At 40.6% G+C, this 27,584-nt stretch overlaps 1 protein-coding gene across 1 annotated transcript; it reads left to right on the top strand.

The window, feature by feature from the left end:
- Positions 1-3,987: 3,987 nt before the first annotated feature.
- On the top strand, positions 3,988-26,947 carry LOC122721804. Its single transcript, XM_043950731.1, has 3 exons — positions 3,988-4,230; positions 26,265-26,343; positions 26,616-26,947. Exons 1-3 carry the CDS (start codon positions 3,988-3,990, stop codon positions 26,945-26,947), a joined length of 654 nt encoding a protein of 217 aa, XP_043806666.1.
- The last annotated feature ends 637 nt before the right edge of the window (positions 26,948-27,584 follow it).

The raw sequence follows: 27,584 nt of genomic DNA, 5'->3' as shown, positions 1-27,584 counted from the left end.
AGGTCCCTCACAGATCCGAAAGTCAGGGACTTTCGGGGGCAGGTTCAACGGCCGAAGGTCCCTCACAGGTTCGAAAGTCTGGGACTTTCGGGGGCAGGTTTAGCGGCCTAAACTCCACACAGATCCGAAAGTCCGGGACTTTCGGAGGCAGGTTAGGCGGCAAAAAGGCTACCTCCATAAGCAGGTTCGGCGGCCGAACCTTACTTCGGCGGCTGAACCTGGGTTCTCCAGCAAGGCAGAATCTGATTCTGCCCTATGCACACAGCCATCCAACTCTCCAATTCTCACACCCAACAACTCAAAAACATACATATTCACTCATCATGCATAAGGGGCATAAAAACTAGCCTAATCCCCAACAAGTAACAACAAAAACAACACAAAAGCAAACATTCATTAACAAAACTAACACAAACCCTAAACTTTAGATCTAACCATTTCATGCATTATTAACCCTTAACCCCTTCTTAAAACTTGATTAAAACATAGAAAAGGCAAAGATCTAAACTTACCTGTTGGAGATCTAAAGGTGAAAGCAACCCCAACGTGGAGATGAGGTAAAACGGTCTCTGGAGGTCTTCAAGATTTAAAAACTTGGATTCAAGCTCAAATCTTCAAAAACAAAAGGAAACTCGTAAATTTCCTAAGAGATTTGAAGGAAAAACAATAAAACCACAAGAGGGAGCATTTATCATCATATACATAACATATCATTAATGCACATGCATACAATCATGGTATTACACATCATCATACATTCATTAAGACATGACTCTACATCCTATCCTAGTGGACATGATTTTTCCTAATTTGTTTGCCCTTCTATAACATCTATGAGCCCAACACTCATGGTCCAACCATATGAACCTAGGGCTCTAATACCAATTGTAACATCTTCTGAGCCCACACCAGTGAATATTATCCACTTTGGGTCAAGGGATTGACACCCTTTCTTCCCTCATGGTTTTGTTTCCGGGTCAAGGGATTGTTTACCCTTTCTTCCCAAAACGCGTCCACTGGGGTTTCCAGGTGATAGAGCATAATTTAGACCATTTTATCATGATGATTTTGATGTTAATTTACACTTTTTCTGCCTAATTTTGTGATTTTGATCTTATTATGCAGAAAATGGTGTAAAGAGATAATTTGGTGAAAATGTCCCTAAAACTGCCTAAAATGGAGCAAAGGAGAGCAAGCATGCCAAGTGCCACTTGAAAGGAGCCAAATAAGGAAAGAAATTTGAAATTCAAATTTCAAATCTCCAAGAGCATTCAAAATTCAAAATCAAGATTCAGCTCATTAAGGAAAGTGCTAAATAAGGAAAGTGGCAAATAAGGAAAGTGCATTCAGCAGAGCAGTTTGAAATTCAAGATCTTCAAGATTCCTTTTCCTTATTAAAGAAGCCAAATCTCTAGAAGATGCACATTCAAATTTGAAATTCAAATTTAACTTGTCAAATGGGCCAAAGAAGACACACATGCCACCTCAAGTCTTGCACATTCAAAATTCAAAATTCAAAGAGAGGCTCCACCTCATCAATGCAAGGTTGGGCGGCATGGGCAGCAAGGACATCAACTTGGGCAGCAAGGAAGACCTAGGGCAGCACATAAATCCTTTATAAGGATCCCTAAACCAGCTGGCCACCCCTCCACACATCCTCTTCATTCGGCCGGCGCCCTCCAAGACTCTCTAAGCTTTGGTTCTTCATCTCTTCTTCCCATTTTCTTTTCTTTTTGGTTTTGGTTCAGCCATGAGTGGCTGAAACCTTTTATTCTAGTTGAAGATTAGATGAAACTTTGGTTGTTTTATGGATTGTGAGATTTGAACATACATTGTTATCTTTGGTTTATTCAATATTTGTGCAATTTCATGCTTGATTCCATTATTGCTTTGTTATTTTGATCAATGTGGCCACTTGATTCTTGATTGCAAGGTAATATATTGTTAGTTTGAATAATTTTGAGTCCATTATTGCTTGAATTGTTCAAACACAAGAACTCTTAGTGTAAAAACTAAGGAAGTTGCATAATCTAACAATATCAACATGCGCTTGGGTAGCTAGAATTATGTCTCTCTATTTCTTAATGCAATTGACAGTTGTTTTGATGCCTAAGGTCCAAGGATGTTCCTTGGAAACTTGTTGATTAGTAATTAATTAGAGGACGTTCCCTAATTGGTTTATGCTTAAGGAGAGATGTGGTGGTGAGAAGCGCTTTCCATCTCCACAACTAATTTATTGAATCAAACAAAGGAACCTAAGTTTCAATGATCAATCCCAACAACTGAAGTGGATCCAATTCTTCAACTAGAGATTTTCTCATTATTGAATCTCTTTATTTTTATTATTCGCCTTCTTTTATTGCTTTCAGTATTAGATCAATTCAATCAATCTCAAAACCCCCCTTTTTACTTTTATTGTCAGTTTACTTTGCTTTCAGTTACATTACTTTCAGTTCACTATCAGTGTGTTCTCTTGGTCTTGATAAGAAAGATAAGTAAGTATCAATTCCCTGTGGATTCGATCCTTTCACCACTATCTACAGTTGTAAGATTGTTGATAACCAGAAAGGTTATTTTTGACTGGCCTCGACAACCGCACAGTCAAAAATTGGCGCCGTTGCCGGGGAATTGATTTAACTAATTTATTTTTCTTTCATGACCAGATCTAGACACAAGGAGACGCTGCCTTACGATCTAGAAATTGAGTGCATAATTAGGAGATTAGGGTAGCAAGCTACTCGGCTTTGGGAGACAACTGAAGCCGAATCGCCCTCTGAAGAGCCACCCATCGCAGAGCCCACTTCCGAAGCCTCTGAATCGCATCACCAAGCCACAGAGATGGCTGAAAACGTGGCACAACCTATTGCCCCTGCTCAACATGCTGTCCATGATGAACTAATACAAGGAAATCCAGCAATAAGGCCACCAATACCAAGAGAAAGAACAATGAGAGAGTTGGCAGCCCCTATAGGTGATCAAGCACCTCTTTGCATCACTTATCCACCTCTAACAATTCCTTTTCAACTCAAAACAAGTTTGATTCATCTACTCCCTAAGTTTAGAGGTTTAGAGAATGAAAATCCACACAAGCACTTAAAAGAATTTAACATTGTCTGTTTATCCATGAGGCTGCAAGGCATAACTAAAGAACATGTTAAATTGAGAGCTTTTCCTTTTTCACTTGATGATTATGCTAAGGATTGGTTGTTTTACTTACCACCTGGATCTATCACTTTATGGGATGATATGGTAATAGCCTTTCTGAACAAATACTTCCCAACTTCTAAAGCCATTGGCATAAGAAGAGAGATCAGTAGCATTAGGCAAAAACAATCTGAGGATTTATATGACTATTGGGAAAGGTTTAAAAGATTGTGTACAGGTTATCCTCAACATGATATTTCAGACAAGTCACTCATAGAATTCTTCTATGGAGGTTTGCTACCATCCGAAAGGAGATTCATTGATGTAGCATATGGAGATTCCATTACAGATAAAACACCTAGGGAGATTAGAGAGTTGATCTCAACACTTGCAGCCTCATCTAGGCAATATGGAGAAGAAAAGCAACTGCGGAGAGGAGCCAATGAGGTAAGTACATCTGTTCTAGCTTCTCAAATTTCTGAACTAACCTCTGCAGTGAAAAGTCTTATCATAGGTCAAGCTCAACAAGCCCAAAAGCTTCCTTCAGCTAGACCATGTGGAATATGTGCACATGTAGGACACCAAACTGATCAGTGTCCTACACTTCAGGAGGATGACCAGCAAGTGAATGCAATTGGAGGATACAATAGCCAGGTAAGACATGACCCCTACTCTAACACCTACAATCTAGGTTGGAGGGACCACCCAAATTTCAGTTATGCAAGGGCTAACAATTACCAGAACTATCAAAGAAATCAAGCCCAACCAGCACCTCCAAGTTCCAATACTAGTCTTGATGAGGTAGTGAAGAATTTGCAAAGTCTCCAACAGCAGATGGGATAAATGGCCACTTCCATAAGCAAGCTTGAATCCCGAGGTAAGTTACTTTCTCAAACTGAAGATAATCTTAGACAGAGTGTAAATGTTATCATATTGAGAAGTGGGAAAGAGCTCCAGGATGCCAAATCTGAGGAAGGAAAACCAAAAGCGCAAGAGCAAGTGGTTTCAGAAGAGCCTCCAACGCACTCTCTGACCAAACCGAATGGGCAAGCTGAAACCTCTCCAACGCATAAGGCTGATCAGCAGGTAAGTTTCAAAATTCCACCTCCTTTTCCAAAAAGATTTAAAAGGACACAAAAAGAAAAAGAAGAAAAGGAGATCTTTGAGACCTTCAGGAAAGTAGAAATCAACATACCTCTGCTAGATGCTGTAAAACAGATTTCTAGGTACGCAAAATTTTTGAAAGAACTGTGTATCAACAGAAGGAAGCTTGCTGAGAGATAAAAAGTAAGTGTAGGTGAGGTTGTTACTACTGTGATAAAAAGAGAACTTTCAACTAAATGCAAAGATAAAGGAATGTTTGCTATTTCTTGCAAAATTGGCAATGTTGGGATAAAGAAAGCTATGTGTGATCTAGGTGCATCCATTAATGTTATGCCTCTTGCTATTTATAATTCTTTATATGCAGGTGCACTGAAAGACACCAGAGTAGTGATTCAATTGGCTAACAGATCTGTGGTGTATCCAAAAGGAGTTCTAGAAGATATTCTAGTACAAGTAGATGAACTTGTCTTTCCAGCAGACTTTTATGTGATTGATACAAAGGAAGACAATAGCAACACTACTTCAGACATCCTACTTGGACGTCCTTTCTTAAGCACAGCCAGGACTAAGATAGATGTGCATGATGACACTCTCACCATGGAGTTTGAAGGGAAAGTGATTAAATTTAATGTTTATGATGCTATGAAGTATCCCCATGACATGTCCCCTGTTTATGGTTTAGATATTATTGATTGTTTGAGCCAGGAAGTTTTTGATATGAATCAAGATGATATACTAAACAATGACCTTTGTAGGGAAGAGAGCCAAAAAGAGCCAGAACTGAAAGAAACAGTCTGCAGCATTCAACAGATGGACTGTGTCCAAGCATAGAAAGGAAAGGAATCAATCACATCTCTTCAGATCAGTTCGCAGAAGGACCTTGCACAGGCAAAAGGCATTCCAACCGAACCACCTCAGCTTGAACCGCAGGACAGTCCTGCGATACACCCCTTTCATACAGGTCTTACCCAGAAGGAAGAAGCTGAATCTAGTTCAGCCAGACAACCAATGCAAACAGCCCATGTGCACAAGGAACAAATGGAATTCCAATCGCCCAAAGCAAAGGAGCATAAGAAACACTTTCTGCCCATGCCACTAGATAAGGCAGAATCTCGTATGCCCAAACAGAAGCTCTCCATGTGGCAACCTCCTGAATACGTAGAAAACAACTTCCCCTTTGATAGACCCAAGCACACAAAAGACAAAATCAAGAAGAATGCAAAACATGATGTTTGGGAGGAACCATATCTGAAACCATAATACGAAGGGTTCACAACGCAAGTAGAGGAAGAAATTCCACTACACCATCCCTCTCAGCCTGTCTAGTTGATCGCACCATGCACACCACACCAGGGGAGTACTCAGCATCCTTTGATCTTTTATATTTCCTATACATTGAGGACAATGTATGAATTAGGTGTGGGGGTGCATATCTTTGAACTTTTATTTTTGCTTTCAGTTTTAGTTTGAATAGCCACAGTTTGAATTTTTTTTCATTTTTGGTATTTTTGCTTTCATTTCACACACATGTAGCCACCGTTTTTCTTTTTGATTTGCTTTACTCAAACTCATAGACTATGTTGGATGAGCTTTCTTTCCATGACCCCATGGATGTGATGACTCTTTAAACCTAAGTTGAATCAATTATAGTGAGTTGTATTCATTATTGGAAATTTCCTTTTGAATTGGATCTTTGAGCTTGCCATGGTGAAAAATACATGTTACTCATTAGAGAGAATGGATTGAAAATATGTGTGAAAGAACTTAACATGACTTGTTTTAGCAATTGGTGTTGATTTACCAAATCCATTGAGATAGAAAATTCGGCAAAGGCTTAGACTTCAAAGCACAAATTTTAAACTGTTCCAATGATTGAAAGACTATGAACAGAGCTAGTAGTCACTTGGACAGGTTACCAACTGAAAATATATACTTTCACATCAAAAGGTTGGTGACCTTTTCAAGCAAGATTTAAGTGAAAAGGGCATAATAGAGTACTTCAAGGTAAGGGCAAATCACTCTGAAAGCTAGAAAGAGTCTTAATTAAACAAATAATATGTGCATGTGTAATCTCTCTCTTAAGGAAAATAAATACTAGCCATGGTAGGTAAAGGGAGACAAGGAAAGAAGGTGAGTAACCTTGATGCATACATTCTTCACTGCAATGATTCAAAGTAAGTATCTAGAGTAAGAGCTTAAGTGGAAATAAAGGATCAAGTAGCAAAGAGAGCTTGTTTGACTATGTTTATTTGCTTGAGGACAAGCAAAAGGCTAGGTGTGGGGGTATTTAATAGAGCATAATTTAGACCATTTTATTATGATGATATTGATGTTAATTTATACTTTTTCTGTCTAATTTTGTGATTTTGATCTTATTATGCAGAAAATGGTGTAAAGAGACAATTTGGTGAAAATGTCCCTAAAACTGCCTAAAATGGAGCAAAGGAGAGCAAGCATGCCAAGTGCAACTTGAAAGGAGCCAGATAAGGAAAGTAATTTGAAATTCAAATTTCAAATCTCTAAGAGCATTCAAAATTCAAAATCAAGATTCAGCTCATTAAGGAAAGTGCTAAATAAGGAAAGTGGCAAATAAGGAAAGTGTATTCAGCAGAGCAGTTTGAAATTCAAGATCTTCAAGGATCCTTTTCCTTATTAAAGAAGCCAAATCTTTAGAAGATGCACATTCAAATTTGAAATTCAAATTCAGCTTGTTAAAGAAGCCAAAGAAGACACACATGCCACCTCAAGTCTTGCACATTCAAAATTCAAAATTCAAAGAGAGGCTCCATCTCATCAATGCAAGGTTGGGCGGCATGGGCAGCATCTTGGGCAGCAAGGACATCAACTTGGGCAGCAAGGAAGACCTAGGGCAGCACATAAATCCTTTATAAGGATCTCTAAACTAGCCGGCCACCCCTCCACACATCCTCTCCATTCGACCGGCGCCCTCCAAGACTCTCCAAGCTTTGGTTCTTTATCTCTTCTTCCCCTTTTCTTTTCTTTTTGGTTTTGGTTCAGCCATCAGTGGCTGAAACCTTTTATTCTAGTTGAAGATTAGGTGAAACTTTGTTTGTTTTATGGATTGTGAGATCTGAACATACATTATTATCTTTGGTTTATTCAATATTTGTGCAATTTCATGCTTGATTCCATTATTGCTTTGTTATTTTGATCAATGTGGCCACTTGATTCTTCATTGCAAGGTAATATATTGTTAGTTTAAATAATTTTGAGTCCGTAATTGCTTAGATTGTTCAAACATAAGAACTCTTGGTGTAAAAACTAAAGAAGTTGTATAATCTAGCAATATCACCATGCGCTTGGGTAGCTAGAATTAGGTCTCTCTATTTCTTAATGCAATTGACAGTTGTTTTGATGCCTAAGGCCCAAGGACGTTCCTTGGCAACTTGTTGATTAGTAATTAATTAGAGGACGTTCCCTAATTGGTTTATGCTTAAGGAGAGATGTGGTGGTGAGAAGCGCTTTCCATCTCCACAACTAATTTATTAAATCAAATAAAGGAACCTAAGTTTCAATGATAAATCCCAACAACTGAAGTGGATCCAATTCTTCAACTAGAGCTTTTCTCATTATTGAATCTGTTTATTTTTATTATTCGCCTTCTTTTATTGCTTTCAGTATTAGATCAATTCAATCAATCTCAAAACCCCCCTTTTTACTTTAAGTTACTTTACTTTGCTTTCAGTTACTTTATTTTCAGTTGCTTTCGGTCCAGGGATTGGCACCCTTTCTTTCCTCACGGTTTTGTTTTCGGGTCAAGGGATTGGTTACCCTTTCTTCCCAAAACGCGTCCACTTGGGTTTTCAGTGCATGCCCTTATAAGGCCCTGCCCTTTCTAACCTCTTTCGGCTGTGGGATACCTTTGATCCACCTACACACCTATTTTTATGGTAGAATTGGGTGATGGTCATTGGGTTTCTACTTCTGGCATTTGTTGGCAGCTTCTGTTAGTGTATATGCCCTAGGCCATTATCTTGGCCCTTTTTTGTATGTCGTTTTGGTTATTAATAAAAGAGGTTTTTATCATTATTATTTGTTTGCATGTTACATAATAATGATTATCATCCCTGGTTACTTATTATTATGTTGATAATAATAAAATATAACTGGTATGATTATTGATTGATAATCATGAGATGATTATGTATATGTTGATATAATTCAATAATCATAAATACTTGTTAGAGAACAAAGTATTGGATGGACCTGCATTGAGATCACTACATGGGTCATTATCATAAGTGAATCTCAAAGTAGTTATGTCTTAATCCTTTGACTTGAGATTGTCATAGTTTCCAACATAAGGACTATTATGTTTTGACATAACCAAACGTTGTCTTTAATCGGACAATCATAAAGGTTATGATTGAGCATAATAGAAATTATGTAGAGGATAATGAACAATCAAGATAGGATTTGTCCCTCTCTATGAGAGAGATATCTTCTGGGCCCCTCGATAAGTGAGACTGAGAAATGCATGGCCGTGCTCAAATGAATTGATAGTGTGATCAGTATCATTTGAATTTATCAGTCTACTTAGAGATCGAGAAATCATAAGTTTGAACATCGTAAGTTTGACATTGACCATGACTTTTGTTCAAACTAGATATCGTGTGACAAAGGGATTAATTCATGTTCTATTTAATAGGCTTTATCGGACTATTGATCCTTATATTAGTCGGGTAGTCATAATGTCTTGCTAGAGGCCACTTATGACTTATAGGCCTTGTTGGACTGGGCCTATTGCCAATTAATGTGAGCCTATTGGGTCACACACAAGAACGTTGTTGATGTGCTATATTAATGGGCTAAAAGCCCATTAGTATAATTAATAATAATAAAGTGTTATTATTATTAATTACTTATTATTATAAGATAATAATATTTAAAAAAATCTGCAGTCTATCCGTAACTGTTACAGATAAAGGACTCTATCACATAAAGATATTTGAGTATCTGCGAGATTGTGATAGTAGGTTCTGAACACAACTCTTTTGGGAAAAGAGTAGTACAACTCTTTTGGGAAAAGAGTAGTACAACTCTTTTAGGAAAATAGTTGTGGGAAAACAAAAAGACTGAAACATATAAATACTCTTTCTACGAAGAGAGTGGTGACGACGGTTTTGAGAAAACTCAGTCTAAAAGATTGCAGATTATAGAGCACATAATCTATCCATCCTTGAGAGAGCTAGCACTCTAGAAGGATAGAAGACGTTCGTGTAGATACCATTGAGGGTGTTCGTTTGAAAAGGCAGCACCATCAGTCCGGCATTATATCTTCTTGACGAGATTAACAGGTTAGTCTCATATCCATCTTTTGAATTAAACGAAGCACTCGGATTCTGGAAAAGGAAATAAATAGAGATTTTATTTTTTTACTGCGCAACTGGGTTGCAACAATCTCGAGATTTCCCAACAGTAATATCAGAGCCTACCTGTGCTTTTCGTTTAAATTAATTATACCATGATTGATATTATATATGCGATATATGTTTATTAGAATGACATGATAATTATGGTTAAATTTACGGATGAATGATTGGATCATTTAGATTGTTAGAAAAATTAAATTAAAATTTTTCTTTTTGAATTTAGAATCAAAATTGTTTTGATTCGTTGTTTTAAGTTTTAATTGTTAAAATTAAAACAACAACAATTTAAAAAAAAAAAAGGGAAGTCTTCTTGAAACAGTGTTCATGAATAACACTGCACCCATAGTCACCGGAGACCACCCGCGGCCACCACCTACGTCAGCTGGTGGCAGGCGCGCGATAAGTCTTTCAACCCGCGCGTGCTTGCTCGGCGACGCCCAGTGGTTGGCGCGGCTGGGACAAGCAGGCTCAACGTTGTCGGGGTAGGGAGTTGTTGTGCGATCCGGTGAAACGGTGAAATCGCGACTCCCTTCACAATCCCGTCGGTGATGGAGCCCTCGGTGCTGATTCAGACTGCCGGCGTGAGCGCAAGCGTTGTGCTGTCGTCGGGCAATGATGGGGGCGGCTGCCGCTCGGTTGCACAGAAGGATCGAGATGAGTCTCGGTTTGGTCTCCCCTCACGAGCTGTCGTCGACGAGAAGCGGTTCGGGCTACCTCGATGTCGGAGGTGGCGCAATCGTTGCGCGGTCTGCCAGTTCCGGTAGCGGAACTAGTCATCGCTGTTTGGGAGATGAACGGCGCGTGGAAGAGATCGCGATCGGGAACATATCGCCATAAACGGGGAAGCGCAAGTGTTGTGCGGTTGCCTCGCGTCCTCCTCGCGCGCAGGTGGGTCGCGCGACCAGTGGATCGCGCGCCCGGTGGGTCGCGCTCCGCGCACCGGCGTGTCGCGTGCCAGTGGGCCGCGCACCGGCGAGTCGCACGACGGTGGGGGCGGCGGCTTGGGCTTCCTCATGAGGAAGAAGACGCCCTAATTACAATTCTGCCCCCTGAAATTAAAAAAAAATAAGAAAATAAATTATTTTCTTTTAGTCTTTAAATCAGATTTAAATCTGATTTAAATGACTATATTTTATTATTTTGTCATATGTTAGTATGAGATACTATGCATTATTGTTTATATATATATATATGTATGCATATAGGATGCTATAATATATATATATATGTTAGACAAAATAATTAAAAAAATAAAAAAATAAAATATTTATTTTAGTCTTTAAATCAGATTTAAATGACTATGTAAAATAATTTTATTTTAATTTTTATTATTTTGTTATACATTAGTATGAGATATTATGTATGATAGTCTATATATATATGTATGCATATTGGATGCTATAATATATATATATGCAAGACAAAATAATTAAAATTAAAATTGAACATTCACTCTAAAATTTTAAGTTTTAATGCCAACCATATATTAAACACCTATCAAGACTAAGATCACCAAAATGCAGGTTTTGCCAAAGCAAAGTGCATTAGGTTATCCTAGTAAGATAGGATGAGTAATGGTTACTCATTTATTTAATTTTAGTTGAGCTTAATTAGGCTATCAAAACGATTTTGGGCCTAAGGCATTAGATGGGGTATAACATACATTTGACATATGATGTCAATACCTCATAATCTAAGAGTTACATTAGATGTAATTGGTAAGGGGTTACCTGCCTAAATAACTTAATTCTAAGTGTAACGACCCGGAAACCGGACCGCTACCGGCGCTAGGATTCAGATCGGCTTAAGGCCGCCGGGACCCATAGCAAGCCTGACATACCTCCTATCACCTGGTCAAATCCCATACATGATCAAAACATTAACATAAAAACTTAAACATTTGATGTATATACCGAGCTTGACCTGCATGCTACATAACTGTAAACATAAAAGAACCCCATATTAGAGTCCTCATCAAAGCTCTAGCTGGGTCAACATTACATACATCAAGTTCGGATCACATCCGATGAACCAAAACCTAACCTGTGCATGCCTCAAAACCATAAACATAAGACCTCCACTAGAGTCTTCATCAAATACTCTAGCGTGGTAAACGTCACATGCCACAAGTCTGGTTCACACACAACTCAATAACAAAACATAACATACATCATGTACTAAAAGGGACTAACCAAGCCTTAGGGCCAAGCACAACACTAATCCATAAACATATTATCTTACAATCTATTACATCACATAACATTCCTTTAATCTACATCATGTCCACTACTCTATTACATAGCCATAACCTTTACCCTTGACGTCTTCCTGGACTACCTCTGACCTGCAAAACTGGGATTAGGGGAGAGGGATGAGCTAAAAAGCCCAGTGAGTAGAAATAATAAAACAGTTCATTTATTACATGCTGTCATGAAATGCGTCACAGCACAAACAATTCACATCACGGATTGGACATGACCTTAAAACTCCCTCTGTCGATGCCCGGCCCCCAAAGGAGCTCACACAGGACATTTAATCACATAACATGGTACCCGACCCTAAAAGGGCTCACACAGGACTTACCCAACATAGTGCCCGGCCCCCCTGAAGGAGCTCACACAGGACTTTCAATCATGATAGATCTATGGGCTATTGAAGTCGCCTTGGTCCATCCACATCAACAGTAAATAATGCAATGCATCATATTCGTGAAACTAGTGCAATCCACCTATTACATAAAAACATGATGCATGAACATGCTTTAGGCATTTGATTTAATTTAAAAACATAAGGTTCAGTTCTACTCACCTCTGGCAGACGCTGGACTGACGCTGCAACAGCTAACACTGCTGGCCTCCTTGGTCCCTCGGGTCCGATCCTACACAGGTGGACTCGAATGAGGTGCCAAACACACTCTAAACAACTCATAAACAACTCCCCAAAAACCCCCTAAAACATCACCAAAGCATGCATAGAAAACACCCAAGAAAAGGCTGGACAGGGCACTTTCGACGGCAGGTTCGGCGGCCGAAAGTCCCTCAAGAGCCGAAACTCAGCCACTTTCGGCGGCCGAAAGCCTCTTCTAGAGACGAAACTCATGCATGTTCGGTGGCACCTTCGGCGGCCGAAAGCCTCTTCCAGAGCCGAAAGTCCAACTTTCGGGGGCAAGGTTCGGCAGCCAAAACAAGCCACCACAGGCAGGTTCGGCGGCCGAACCTGAGTTCATCCAGAACTCAGCCTCAAGCACAAACATGCCTCCAAACATCCAAAACATGCATCCAACCTCTTAAAAACGTGCATAACCCTTAATCATGCATAAAGGAGCTTAAAACAAGCTTAAACTCCAACAAAGAACATCATAAAGCATACATAAATAGCTCATGACCCACATAAGCCAAAACCATCAAAACAACCCAAAACTTCACTTGCTCTCACCCAAACATGCAAACACAGTCCCACATGCATATAAGGCATAAACACTAGTCTAAACCCCCAACAATCAGCACATAAACATATATTGGGCATAAAACCCACATAAACCTTAACATGCATATCTACCCATACTTAAGCATTAAAACTTCTTTAAACTTACTTAAAACCTCATTAAAACATAAAAGGTGGCAAGGATCTACACTTACCTCTTGGAGATCGAGGGTTGGTGCGACCCAAAACTAGAGATATGGAGAACCCAAGCTCCAAATGTCTCCAAGCTCTCAAACCTTGATCCAATCTTTAAAACTCTTCAAAATAGCCATAAAACTTATAAAAACCTTGGGAGATTGAAGGAAAGACATAAAATCAACCAAAGGAGGCATGAACTCACCTATGACCGAAATGGGGAGAGAAAACTCGCCTATTTCCGATCTGGGGGCCTTTTATAGGTGGCTGAGCAGAACACCTTCGGAAGCCAAACCTGCTTCCGAAACACCCGCATGTTCGGCGGCCGAACTTGAGGTTCAACGGCCGAACCTGGTTTCTGCCCTCAAAGCTTTCGGAGGCCTAAAGCACTCCCGAAACAGCCCCACGTTCGGCGGCCGAACTTGAGGTTCGGCGGCCGAACTTGAGGTTCGGCGGCCGAACTTGAGGTTCGGCGGCCGAACCTGGGTCCTTCCTCCTTAGCCTATTATTTTCAAAACTCCATTTCTTTTCCATTAAACCGTAAAATCATGTGAAAACATTTTAGAAACACATTTTACCCCTCTAGAAGACTCTGGCATCATCAGAATTCCAGATTCCAACGGAGATTCCGCCGGAAAGTAGGGATTCCAATGCCAGAATCTAGCCGGGTATTACATTCTTCCCCCCTTAAGAACATTCGTCCCCGAATGTTCAAACAAACAGACATTCTCAAATCATAGCATCAAGCATACATAAATAAGCAAGCAAACCTAAAAACCTCCCTCCTAAAAGGGATACAGATACTGCTGGAGTATGAACTCCTGGGTCTCTCAGGCACACCTTTTCCGTTATGTGGTGATTCCAAAGGGCTACCACTATCGAGATTCCTTGTTCCTTAACTTCTTGACTTGTGTGTCAATGATCCGCACTGGCTGCTCAACATAGGTGAGACCTCCCGAGATCTCCACCTCTGGTTCTTCAAGAACCTCACTTGGATCCGACACAAACTGCCATAACACAGGAACATGGAAACCCGAATGGACTTTCTCTATCGAAGCAGGTAAATCGAGCTTATACGATACATCTCCAATCCTTTGCAGGACTTCAAAGGACCCGATGTATCTTGGAGCTACTTTACCCTTCGACCCACAACGAATCACCTCTTTAGTGGAGACGCCATAAGCAATACCCCAACCTTCTCCTGAACTCCACAAGCTTCTGCTGCGCACTCTGATCCTTTCTCTTCTCCCTTCTTCTCTACTAAACTGACTTCATTTCTAACCCTCAATAGGTAAGGAATACCTGTTCTTGGTAGCGACCCTTGTTCAACTGCTTGAAGTCGACACAGGGTCTCAAGGATCCATCCCGCTTTTCCCACAACAACACTGGGACAATCCAGGGTGAGGTACTAGGTCGGATAAAACCCTTGTCTACCAAGCTCTTACAACTACTCCAACAACTTCTACAAGTCTGCAGGTACCGTCCTGTAGAGAAGAATAGAGATGAACTTGATGCTAGGCATCACTTCTATTTCTAAACTCTATCTCTCTAGCAGATGGTAAACCTGACCGTTCGCCTGGGAAGACATCTAAGAACTCTCTCACAACAACAGACAATGAGGCTGGTTTCCTGACCTGACTGCTAAACTCTCAACAAGAACTCAAACCCTTTAACAACCCCTCCTACACACCCTACGAACCTGACAGACTGATATCAAACCTCTAGGCATCCCTACACTGTCCCCTCAACAGACTACCTCTGACCCATCCTATCCTCTGAACTTGACTACCTTGTCTCTACAGACCCGGTAGTACCACGAGTAGAAAAACCCAGTCCATCCCTAGAATGATGTCCAGACAGTCAAGTCTAGGACCTCAAGGTCTGGTGGACGGCATCTACCCTCAACTGACACTGAACTGGACCGACAGACTGGCTCTGCCACAGATGCATCACACTTGGGTTCACTGACCTAAAGAGGACACTCTAGCCCAGAAGTTATCAACTCAACCTCTCGATGGCTCCTAGAGCAACTAAAAAAAGAGAAATACCAGGGTTCACAAAACATACACATCAGAACATTCAAAAGTGAGCATACCTGGCACCACTGTGTTTGATGTGTCTGCCTCCTGCTGAGCTTGGGTGAAGATCCGAGCCGGAGCTGACAGACTTTCTCCATGGAAACCTGCTGAAGAAGAGGATGCACCTCTCCCTCTGCCTCGACTATTGGTCTGCAACAAAGCTGGAGCTGCTGGTTGAGCCGCTCTACCTGAAAATGTCCGCTTGGACCATGCCATCCGAGGCGCAGTAGGACACTCACGTGCTATGTGCCCCTCCTGTCCGCACCTGTAACAAGTTGTTGTCCCATGCCGACAGACTCCCTTGTGTGGTCTCCCACACCTCATACATCTTGAACTGCCTAAGCCAGAGCTTGAACCAGCACCACAACCCAGACTAGACTTCAAATTCTTCCAAAACTTACTCTTCTTCCCCCTCAGGGTTCTGCCCCACTTCTTACTTCTTGTGGCAGCTGTACTCAGAGTGGAGGGATCAATCCCTCCTGAACCTGAGATTCTGGAATCCTGAGTTGGAGCGTCTTCTTGAGACTCTCCCCTGCCTTTCTCAAACAGGTTAACCTCCAGATTGACATCCCTTCTCCGAACATCCATCTCTACTTCCCTCATACTAGCTGACGTCCTTCTTGGAGCCATTCTTCCTTGCTCACATCAAAAGACCTTCCAGGGTCCCTTGATGTTCCCCATCTGCCGACTCCCCACGACTGCGCTCTTGGCAGAGTAGGGGGAAAGGTGCCCATACCTTCCCTCTCAGATGGAACTCCAGTCGATTCCACAGATCGACGAACGCCTCGCATCTTAGCTCCTCTGAAGAACAACACACAATCATACAAAAATTAGCATCATACGGTTCATGTGGAAACACATGAACCCACATCACATACATAGCATACCATTAATGCACATGCATAAAATCATGCCACTTCACATCATCATCATACAAGACAGGACTCGACATCTTATCCTAGTGGACATGAATTTTTCCTATTGTGCTTGCCCTTCTATAACATCTATGAGCCCGACACACTCTAGGTCCAACCATATGAACCTAGGGCTCTGATACCAATCTGTAGCGACTCGGAAATCGGACCGCTACCGGCGCTAGGATCCAGATCGGTTTAAGGCCGCCGGGACCCGTAGCAAGCCTGACATACCTCCTATCACCTGGTCAAATCCCATACATGATCAAAACATTAACATAAAAACTTAAACATTTGATGTATATACCGAGCTTGACCTGCATGCTACATAACTGTAAACATAAAATAACCCCATACTAGAGTCCTCATCAAAGCTCTAGCTGGGTCAACATTACATACATCAAGCTCGGATCACATCTGATGAACCAAAACCTAACCTGTGCATGCCTCAAAACCATAAACATAAGACCTCCACTAGAGTCCTCATCAAATACTCTAGCGTGGTAAACGTCACATGCCACAAGTTTGGTTCACACACAAATCAATAATAAAACATAACATACATCATGTACTAAAAGGGACTAACCAAGCCTTAGGGCCAAGCACAACACTAATCCATAAATATAATATCTTACAATCTATTACATCACATAACATTCCTTTAATCTACATCATGTCCACTACTCTATTACATAGCCAAAACCTTTACCCTTGACGTCTTCCTGGACTACCTCTAACCTGCAAAACTGGGATTAGGGAGAGGGATGAGCTAAAAAGCCCAGTGAGTAGAAATAATAAAACAGTTCATTTATTACATGCTGTCATGAAATGCGTCACAGCACAGACAATTCACATCACGGATTGGACATGACCTCAAAACTCCCTCTGTGGGTGCCCGGCCCCCAAAGGAGCTCACACAGGACTTTCAATCACATAACATGGTGCCCGACCCTAAAAGGGCTCACACAGGACTTACCCAACATAATGCCCGGCCCCCCTGAAGGAGCTCACACAGGACTTTCAATCATGACAAATCTATGGGCTATTGAAGTCGCCTTGGTCCATCCACATCAACAGTAAATAATGCAATGTGTCATATTCGTGAAACTAGTGCAATCCACCTATTACATAAAAACATGATGCATGAACATGCTTTAGGCATTTGATTTAATTTAAAAACATAAGGTTCAGTTCTACTCACCTCTGGCTGACGCTGGACTGACGCTGCAACAGCTAACACTGCTGGCCTCCTCGGTCCCTCGGGTCCGATCCTACACAGGTAGACTCGAATGAGGTGCCAAACACACTCTAAACAACTCAAACAACTCCCTAAAAACCCCGTAAAATATCACCAAAGTATGCATAGAAAACACCCAAGAAAAGGCTGGACAGGGCACTTTCGGCGGCAGGTTCGGCGGCCGAAAGTCCCTCAAGAGCTGAAACTCAGCCACTTTCGGCGGCACCTTCAGCGGCCGAAAGCCTCTTCTAGAGATGAAACTCATGCATGTTCGGCGGCACCTTTGGCGGCCGAAAGCCTCTTTCAGAGCCGAAAGTCCAACTTTCGGGGGCAAGGTTCGGCAGCCAAAACAAGCCACCACAGGCAGGTTCGGCGGCCGAAACTACCTTCGGCGGCCGAACCTAAGTTCATCCAGAACTCAGCCTCAAGCACAAACAAGTCTCCAAACATCCAAAACATGCATTCAACCTCTTAAAAATGTGCATAACCCTTAATCATGCATAAAGGAGCTTAAAACAAGTTTAAATTCCAACAAAGAACATCATAAAGCATACATAAATAGCTCATGACCCACATAAGCCAAAACCATCAAAACAACCCAAAACTTCACTTGCTCTCACCCAAACATGCAAACACACTCCCACATGCATATAGGGCATAAACACTAGTCTAAACCCCCAACAATCAGCACATAAACATATATTGGGCATAAAACCCACATAAACCTTAACATGCATATCTACCCATACTTAAGCATTAAAACTTCTTTAAACTTACTTAAAACCTCATTAAAACATAAAAGGTGGCAAGGATCTACACTTACCTCTTGGAGATCGAGGGTTGGTGCGACCCAAAGCTAGAGATATGGAGAACCCAAGCTCCAAAAGTCTCCAAGCTCTCAAACCTTGATCCAATCTTTAAAACTCTTCAAAATAGCCATAAAACTTATAAAAATCTTGGGAGATTGAAGGAAAGACATAAAATCAACCAAAGGAGGCATGAACTCACCTATGACCGAAATAGGGAGAGAAAACTCGCCCATTTCCGATCTAGGGGCCTTTTATAGGTGGCTGAGCAGAACACCTTCGGAAGCCAAACCTGCTTCCGAAACACCCGCATGTTCGGTGGCCGAACTTGAGGTTCGACGGCCGAACTTAAGGTTCAGCGGCCGAACCTGGTTTCTGCCCTCAAAGCTTTCGGAGGCCTAAAGCACTCCCGAAATAGCCCCACGTTCGGCGGCCGAACTTGAGGTTCGGTGGCCGAACCTGGGTCCTTCCTCCTTGGCCTATTCTTTTCAAAACTCCATTTCTTTTCCATTAAACCGTAAAATCATGTGAAAACATTTTAGAAACACATTTTACCCCTCTAGAAGACTCTGGCATCATTAGAATTCCAGATTTCAACGGAGATTCCGCCGGAAAGTAGGGATTTCGATGCCGGAATCTAGCCGGGTATTACACTAAGCGTCCTGCCAAAGCTGACTTAGAATTAGGTGAAATATGGATCTTAGCCCACTAAAATATTATTATTATTTTGAGGGTTGTATTTTAGTGGGAGACTATTATCACCTTAATATTAATTAATTATATTTGCATATTTTGTAGATAATTATGGCTGTTAATAACAATTCCACCTTATCACTGCGATCTATTCTTGAGAAGGATAAACTGAAAGAAAATGGGACTAATTTCGTTGACTGGTTTAGAAACTTGAGAAATTTTCTCAAGCAAGAGAAAAAGTCCTATGTGCTTGATGAAGCTATCCCAAAAACCACCTCCTGCTGATGCTACTAATGCTGTTAAGAACAAGCATAAGAAGCATATGGATGATTCTAATGACATTGGATGTCTTATGTTGGCAACTATGTGCCCAGAACTTCAGAAGGATCTGGAGCAACTTGAGGCCTATGAGATGAGTGTTCATCTCAAACGGGCTGTCTAACAATAAGCTAGGCAGGATAGGTATGAAACCGCCATTGCATCGCATGATTGCAAAATAGCTGAAGGTGAATCAGTTAGTGCTCATGTTTTAAAGATGAAAGGCTACATTGATCACCTTGCTAGGCTTGGCTGTCCTCTGAGTTTAGAACTCTTTACGGATCTGATCCTACATTCTTTACCTGGCAGTTTCTCTTAGTTTGTCATGAACTATAACATGAAAAATATGGAGAAATCCATTCCTGAGCTGCATGGGATGCTAAAGACAGCTGAGGTGAATGTCAAGAAAAGGCCTACTGTAATACCCGGCTAGACTCCGGTATCGGAATCCCTACCGTCCGGTGGGACCTCGGATGTCGGAAACCTCTAGAAGGGTAAAACGATGATTTTATGAAATGTTTTCATGTATTTCATGTTTTTAAGTAAGAAATTAAATGAGTTTTTGCATAAAAAAATCCTTGGAGGAAAACCCAGGTTCGGCCGCCGAACTCCAAAGATCGGCCGCCGAACATGCATGCTTTCGGAGGGACTTTAGGCGCCCGAAAGCATGAGTGAGGGAAGTCCAGGTTCGGCCGCCGAACCTCATGTTCGGCCGCCGAACATGGCATGCATGCGGAGGCACATTCGGCCCCCGAACGTGGTCTGGCCAGCCACTATAAAAGGGTCCCTTAGCCGAAAACGGGCGAGTTTTTCCCCATTTTCGGCCAAGGTGAGCTTTCTGCCGCCCCTCACCCATTTTTGATGTTCTTCCTCTAAATCTTTCAAGATTTTCACTTGTTTTCCCTTGGTTTTGAAATTTAAGCTTTTGAAACAAGTTTTGGAGCTTGGAAGTCTTGGAGCTAAATCCCTCCATTTTCCGAGCTAGGGTCGTTCTTCCTCTCGATCTTCAAGAGGTAAGCTTCGATCTATGCTTCTTTTATGTTTTATGAAAGTTTTATGCAAGTTGATGGGGTAGAATGCATGTTTAGGCTTGTTGTTAGGTTTATGGGTTTATGTTGTGATTTGAACAATGTATGTTGGAAATGTGTTGTTTGAAGTGTTGTAGTTGGGGTATATTATAGTTTGAGACCCCTAGGTGTGATGTATGATGTGTATGCATGTGTAGAAACAAGTTTATGCATGTCTTGAGGCTGTGGACACAAGGGAGCCAAGTTTCTGCCCTTCGGCAGAAACTCAGGTTCGGCCGCCGAAGTGACTTTCGGCCGCCGAACCCCCTTGTGGAGGCAGTTTCGGCTGCCGAAGCCTGCCCCCGAAACTCAAGTTTCGTCTCTGTCTGGGAGGTTCGGCCGCCGAAGGTGCCGCCGAACCTGCATGACTTTCGGCTGCAGAGGGACTTTCGGCCGCCGAACCTGCCGCCGAAAGTGCCCTGTTCAGCCATTTCTTGCATGTTTTCATGTGATGTTTCAGGATGTTTTAGGGGGTTTTTGGGGAGTATTTTAGAGTCATATTCATGTATGTTTGGTCCCTCATTTGAGTCCACCTGTGTAGGTTCGGACCCGAGGAACCGAGACCCCCAGCAGTGAGCCAGCTGCTTCAGAGTCTCTTCAGAGCTAGCCAGAGGTGAGTGGAATAAACTTTAAGTTTTAAAGCAAATTAATGAAATGTTTTAGCATGATTCACGCATCATGAATGCCATGAGATATATTAGGTTGTTTGCATTAGAATTCACGAATATGCTGCATTGCATACTTTGTTGTTGATGTGGATGAATGTTGAATGATCCATTAGCCCTTGTATGTCATGATAGCCTATGTGAGTCCAGGTGTGCCTGCTACGGCTCTATGCCCCTGGCATTATGACAGATTATGGAAGTCCGGGTGTGCCTGCTACGGCTCTATGCCCCCGGCATGTATAAGTAAGAAAGATAGGGGCTAAATGGTGACAAGTTCATCCTTGTTGTGAAATGTTTGTGTTATGGCGCATACATGAAAGCATGATTTAAATTGATGTTTTATTATTCTGCTCACTGGGCTCTAGTAGCTCACCCCACTCCCTTTATCCCCAGAGTTGCAGGTACAGGATAGATCAGGAAGTCGGCTAGAGTGAAGCTAAGTCATGTATGTTGTAATAGATAGTAGTGGACATGAACATGATGTAATGAGTATTTATGACCATGTAATGTAATGAATGATTTGATGATGTATTGAGGATTATAGTAGTGCTTGACCTAGAGGTGTGTGAATCCCCATTATGTACAGAGTGTTTAATGAGTAATGAGGTTAATGACCATGATTATCCAAGCTGATATATATGATGATGATACCCCATTGGAGTATTTGATGCGGACTCCAGTGTGGGGTTTATGTATGATTTTGTGTGCTTGCACAGGTTTTGCTTGGATAAGAGAAAAGAAAATTTTTACAGATCATGTATATGTTGTTATGTATAGGATTCCACAGGTTTACAGGAGGTATGTAGGCTTGCTACGGGTCCCGGCGGCCTTAAGCCGATCTGGATCCTAGCGCCGGTAACGGGTCGGATTTTCGGGTCGTTACCTACCTAAATTTTGAATGTCAATAAGGGTAAGCCCATGAAAAATAAGAGGAAGGCCAAGTCTAAAGGTGGTAATGGGCCTAAGGGACGAGGCAAGCCTAAATGGCAATCCAAGGCAAAAGTTCCTAAGGAAATAGTTCCTAAGGAAGGAATTTGCTTCCATTGCAAGGGACCAGGGCATTGGAAGAGAAATTGCAAACTCTATTTGGATATATGCAAGAAGAAGAAGAGTAGTGAGACTACAACTTCAGGTATTTATGTTATAGATATTAATTTATCTATTTCTACTTCATGGGTATTAGATACCGGATGTGGATCTCACATTTGTACAAATGTGAAGGGTTTCAAAGGAGTAGAAAACTGAAAAGGGCGATGTGGACCTACGTGTAGGCAATGGAGCAAGAGTTGCTGCCATAGCTGTAGGGACATATGAACTTGTGTTGCCCAATGGGCTTTCGCTAGTTCTGAACAATTGCTTTTATGTTCCTACTTTGAGTAGGAATATTATTTCAGTTTCTGTTTTGGACGATGAAGGTATTTCATTTCTTATTAAGAATAAGAAATGCTCCATTAATAAATATGATTTGCTTTATTGTATTGCAAATTCATATGATGGCCTTTATGTCCTTGATCTAGATGATTCTAGAGACAACAATATCTATAACATAACTTCTAAGAAAACTAAGCCAAATGAGTTGAACCCAACATATTTATGGCACTGTCGTCTTAGCCATATAAATGAGAATCGCATATCTAAGCTCCATAAGGATGGTTTATTGGATTCATTTGATTTTGAATCATTTGAAAATTGTGAATCTTGTTTGCTTGGTAAGATGACAAAGGACCCTTTTACTGGACAAGGTCAAAGGGCTTCAGACTTCTTGGGCTTAATACATACAGATGTATGTGGCCCACTAAGCATTAGTGCTAGGGGAGGTTATCAGTACTTCATTACATTCACTGATGATTTCAGTAGGTATGGCTATGTCTACCTAATGAAACATAAGCATGAATCTTTTGAAATGTTTAGAACTTTTCAAAATGAAGTACAAAATCAACTTGGTAGAACTATTAAGATGCTTCGATCTGATCGAGGTGGTGAATATTTGAGCCAAGAGTTTGATGAACATCTTAAAAACTGTGGAATTGTTTCACAATTAACTCCTTCAGGAACTCCACAATGGAATGGTGTTTCTGAAAGGAAAAATCAAACTTTATTAGATATGGTTCGATCTATGATGAATCAAACAAATCTCCCTTTATCGTTTTGAGGTTACGTCTTGAGAAACAACTGCATTCATTCTCAACCGAGCGGTTGAAAAGACACCATATGAGTTATGGACTGGAAAAATGCCCAGTTTGTCTTTCCTTAAGATTTGGGGTTGTGAAGCTTATGTGAAACGCTCAAATAAGCTAGCTCCAAAATCTATCAAGTGCAATTTTGTGGGGTATCCTAAGGAAACCAAAGGATACAATTTCTATATTCCCTCAGAGAACAAAGTGTTTGTTGCTCGAAATGGTACCTTTTTAGAAAAGGAATTTATCTCTCAGAGATTCAGTGGGAGTACATTGCGACTTGAGGAAACTCAAGTACCACAAGAGAGCATTGAACCGCTGGTAGAACCACTTTCAGAACCACAAACAGTTGTGGAAACTGAAAGGGTGATACAATTCCCACGCAGATTTGATAGGACACGTCATCAGCCTGAGAGATATGGATTTCTCATGACTGACAATCGTGAACTTTTACTCGAGGATGTGTACTTGACACAACCTAAGGGTTTTGTTATCCCTGAGAATTCTGGAAAGATTTGCAAGCTTCAGAGATCCATTTATGGATTGAAGCAAGCTTCTCGGAGCTGGAATCTTTATTTTGATGAGACAGTCAGGGACTTTAGATTCATAAAAAATGAAGATGAACCTAGTGTTTACAAGATGGTTAGTGGGAGTGCAGTTGTGTTTCTAGTCCTATATGTGGATGACATATTACTCATTGGAAATGATATCCCTACCTTGCAAAAGGTTAAGATCTATAGGGATAGATCCAAGAGGATAATCGGTGTGAGTCAAAGTACTTATATTGACAAGGTGCTGAAAAGGTTCAGCATGCAAGATTCCAAAAGAGAATTCTTGCCCATGTCTCATGGTATTCATCTCAGCAAGAATCAATGTCCTATGACATCTGATGAGCGAGAAAAAATGAATAAGATCCCTTATGCTTCTGCTATTGGATCTATCATGTATGCCATGTTATGTACTAGACTAGACGTCTCATATGCCTTGAGCACAACAAGCAGATATCAGGCAGATCCCGGTGAAAGTCACTGGACAGCTGTTAAGAATATCCTAAAGTACTTGAGAAGGACTAAGGATGCATTCCTAGTTTATGGAGGATTGGAAGATGAGCTAGTTGTAATAGGTTACACAGATACTAGTTTCCAAACCGACATAGATGACTTCAGATCGCAGTCAGGATTCGTATTCACTTTAAATGGTGGAGTTGTTAGTTGGAAGAGTTTCAAGCAGAGCACTATAACAGATTCTACAATAGAAGCTGAGTATATAGTAGCATCAGATGCAGCTAAAAAGGCAGTCTGGTTGAAAGAATTCATCTCAGAGTTGGAAATGGTTCCCAGTATTGCAAAACCTATGGACCTTTATTATGATAATAACGGTGCCATAGCACAGGCAAAGGAGCCCAGATCCCACCAGAGATCTAAAACATATACTCAGGTGATATCACCTTATTCAGAGGAGATATCAAAATATGCAAAGTAGACATAAATGACAACATTACAGATCCATTGACTAAGCCTCTTTCACAGGTCAAGCATGATCAGCACACTAGGTCTATGGGTATTAGATACTTGTATGATTAGGCCTAGTGCAAGTGGGAGATTGTTAGTGTATATGCCCTAGGCCAATATCTTGGGCCTTTTTTGTATGTCGTTTTGGTTATTAATAAAAGAGGTTTTTATCACTATGATTTGTTTACATGTTACATAATAATGATTATCATCCCTGGTTACTTATTATTATGTTGATAATAATAAAATATAACTGGTATGATTATTGATTGATAATCATGAGATGATTATGTATATGTTGATATAATTCAATAATCATAAATACTTGTTAGAGAACAAAGTATTGGATGGACCCGCATTGAGATCACTACATGGGTCATTGTCATAAGTGAATCTCAAAGTAGTTATGTCTTAATCCTTTGACTTGAGATTGTCATAGTTTCCAACATAAAGACTATTATGTTTTGACATAACCAAACGTTGTCTTTAATCGGACAATCATAAAGGTTATGATTGAGCATAATAAAAATTATGTAGAGGATAATGAACAATCAAGATAGGATTTGTCCCTCTCTATGAGAGAGATATCTTCTGGGCCCCTCGATAAGTGAGACTGAGAAATGCATGGCCGTGCTCAAATGAATTGATAGTGTGATCAATATCATTTGAATTTATCAGTCTACTTAGAGATTGAGAAATCATAAGTTTGAACATCGTAAGTTTGACATTGACCATGACTTTTGTTCAAACTAGATATCGTGTGACAAAGGGATTAATTCATGTTCTATTTAATAGGCTTTATCGGACTATTGATCCTCATATTAGTTGGGTAGTCATAATATCTTGCTAGAGGCCACTTATGACTTATATGTCTTGTTGGACTGGGCCTATTGCCAATTAATGTGAGCCTATTGGGTCACACACAAGAACGTTGTTGATGTGCTATATTAATGGGCTAAAAGCCCATTAGTATAATTAATAATAATAAAGTGTTATTATTTTTAATTATTTATTATTATAAGATAATAATATTTAAAAAGATCTGCAGTCTATCTGTAACTGTTACAGATAAAAGACTCTATCACATAAAGATATTTGAGTATCTGCGAGATTGTGATAGTGGTCTGAACACAACTCTTTTTGGAAAAGAGTAGTACAACTCTTTTAGGAAAAGAGTTATAGGAAAACAAAAAGACTGAAACATATAAATACTCTTTCTACGAAGAGAGTGGTGACGACGGTTTTGAGAAAACTCAGTCTAAAAGATTGCAGATTGTGGAGCACATAATCTATCCATCCTTGAGAGAGCTAACACTCTAGAAGGATAGAAGACGTTCGTGTGGATACCATTGAGGGTGTTCGTTTGAAAAGGCAGCACCATCAGTTCGGCATTATATCTTCTTGACGAGATTAATAGCTTAGTCTCATATCCATCTTTTGAATTAAACGAAGCACTCGGATTCTGGGAAAGGAAATCAACAGAGATTTTATTTTTTCACTGCGTAACTGGGTTGCAACAATCTCGGGATTTCCCAACAGCTTCCTCTCAGATTGGGTAGTGTTGATATTATAGTTGATTACTTTGTGTTTCCCTTAGGAGGGGTGAAAATTGTTCTGGGTATGGCCTGGTTGATGAAATTAGGTAATATGCAGATTAATTGGGCTAAAATGAGGATGACATTCCAATTAAAAGGACAGCTGATCACTCTCATAGGATTGCCATCTTGCACTAGAGAGGTAATCTAAGTATCTAAGTTATCTAAAATAACTAATGTTGGTTATTCATTAGTTTTATGGGAAGTCTCTGCATTACCAATTGTTCCTATTCTTGAGGATAACGTTAAGTGGGCCAACAACAACAATTGTTTTCTCTACTACAACCATATGCAGAATTGTTTGATGATGTGACTTCTTTACCTCCCAAGCGTACCATTGATCACGCCATCATCTTAGTAGCAGGAACTTCAACAGTGAATGTGAAGCCATATCACTATGGTCACTATCAAAAAGATGAGATTGAGAAGCTGGTCGAAGAAATGTTAGCTAGCGGAATCATTCATCCTAGTTCAAGTCCTTTTTCCAGCCCTGTTCTATTAGTAAGGAAGAAATATGGAAGTTGGCGATTTTGCGTTGATTACAGGGCACTCAATCGAGCCACAGTTCCTCATAAATACCCCATTCCAGTAATTGCCGAAATGCTAGATGAGTTGCATGGACCTTGATATTTTTGTAAATTGGATCTAAAATTAGGCTATCATCAAATCAGGGTGAAGGAATCAGATGTCCCTAAAATGGCTTTTCACACACATTTGGGTCATTATGAATTTCTCGTCATGCCGTTTGGGTTGTCTAATGCTCCAGCAACATTCCATGCCACCATGAATGATCTATTTAGACATTATCTACAGAAATTTATTATGGTATTATTCGATGATATACTGGTCTACAGTAGCACATGGTCTTATCATGTGTCCCACTTGAAAATAGTTCTGAAACTATTAGCTGATCATCAATTCCAGATTAACAAGAAGAAAAGCACCTTTGGTAGGGTGATGGTCAAATATTTAGGCCATATCATTTCACAACATGGTGTTATTATGGATCCAACAAAAATATCAAGTGTTCTCAATTGGCCAACTCCTAAGTCAATAAAAGTAGTCCGTGGGTTTCTCGGTCTGACCGGCTATTATCGCAGGTTTATTAAGGGGTATGGTAGCATAGCTCAACCTTTGACTCAATTGCTTAAAAAGGATTGTCAGGGTCATATGAAATGGACAGAGATAGTCCAAAACGCCTTCTACAAGCTTAAGCAAGCATTGGTTACAACACCTATTTTAGCTAAACCAGATTTCACCAAAA

The sequence above is a fragment of the Manihot esculenta genome, chromosome 14 (genome assembly GCF_001659605.2).
Source record: "Manihot esculenta cultivar AM560-2 chromosome 14, M.esculenta_v8, whole genome shotgun sequence".
NCBI lineage: Eukaryota > Viridiplantae > Streptophyta > Magnoliopsida > Malpighiales > Euphorbiaceae > Manihot > Manihot esculenta.
Note: the sequence above shows the minus strand (reverse complement) of the source record. Positions and strands in the feature narration are given on the sequence as shown.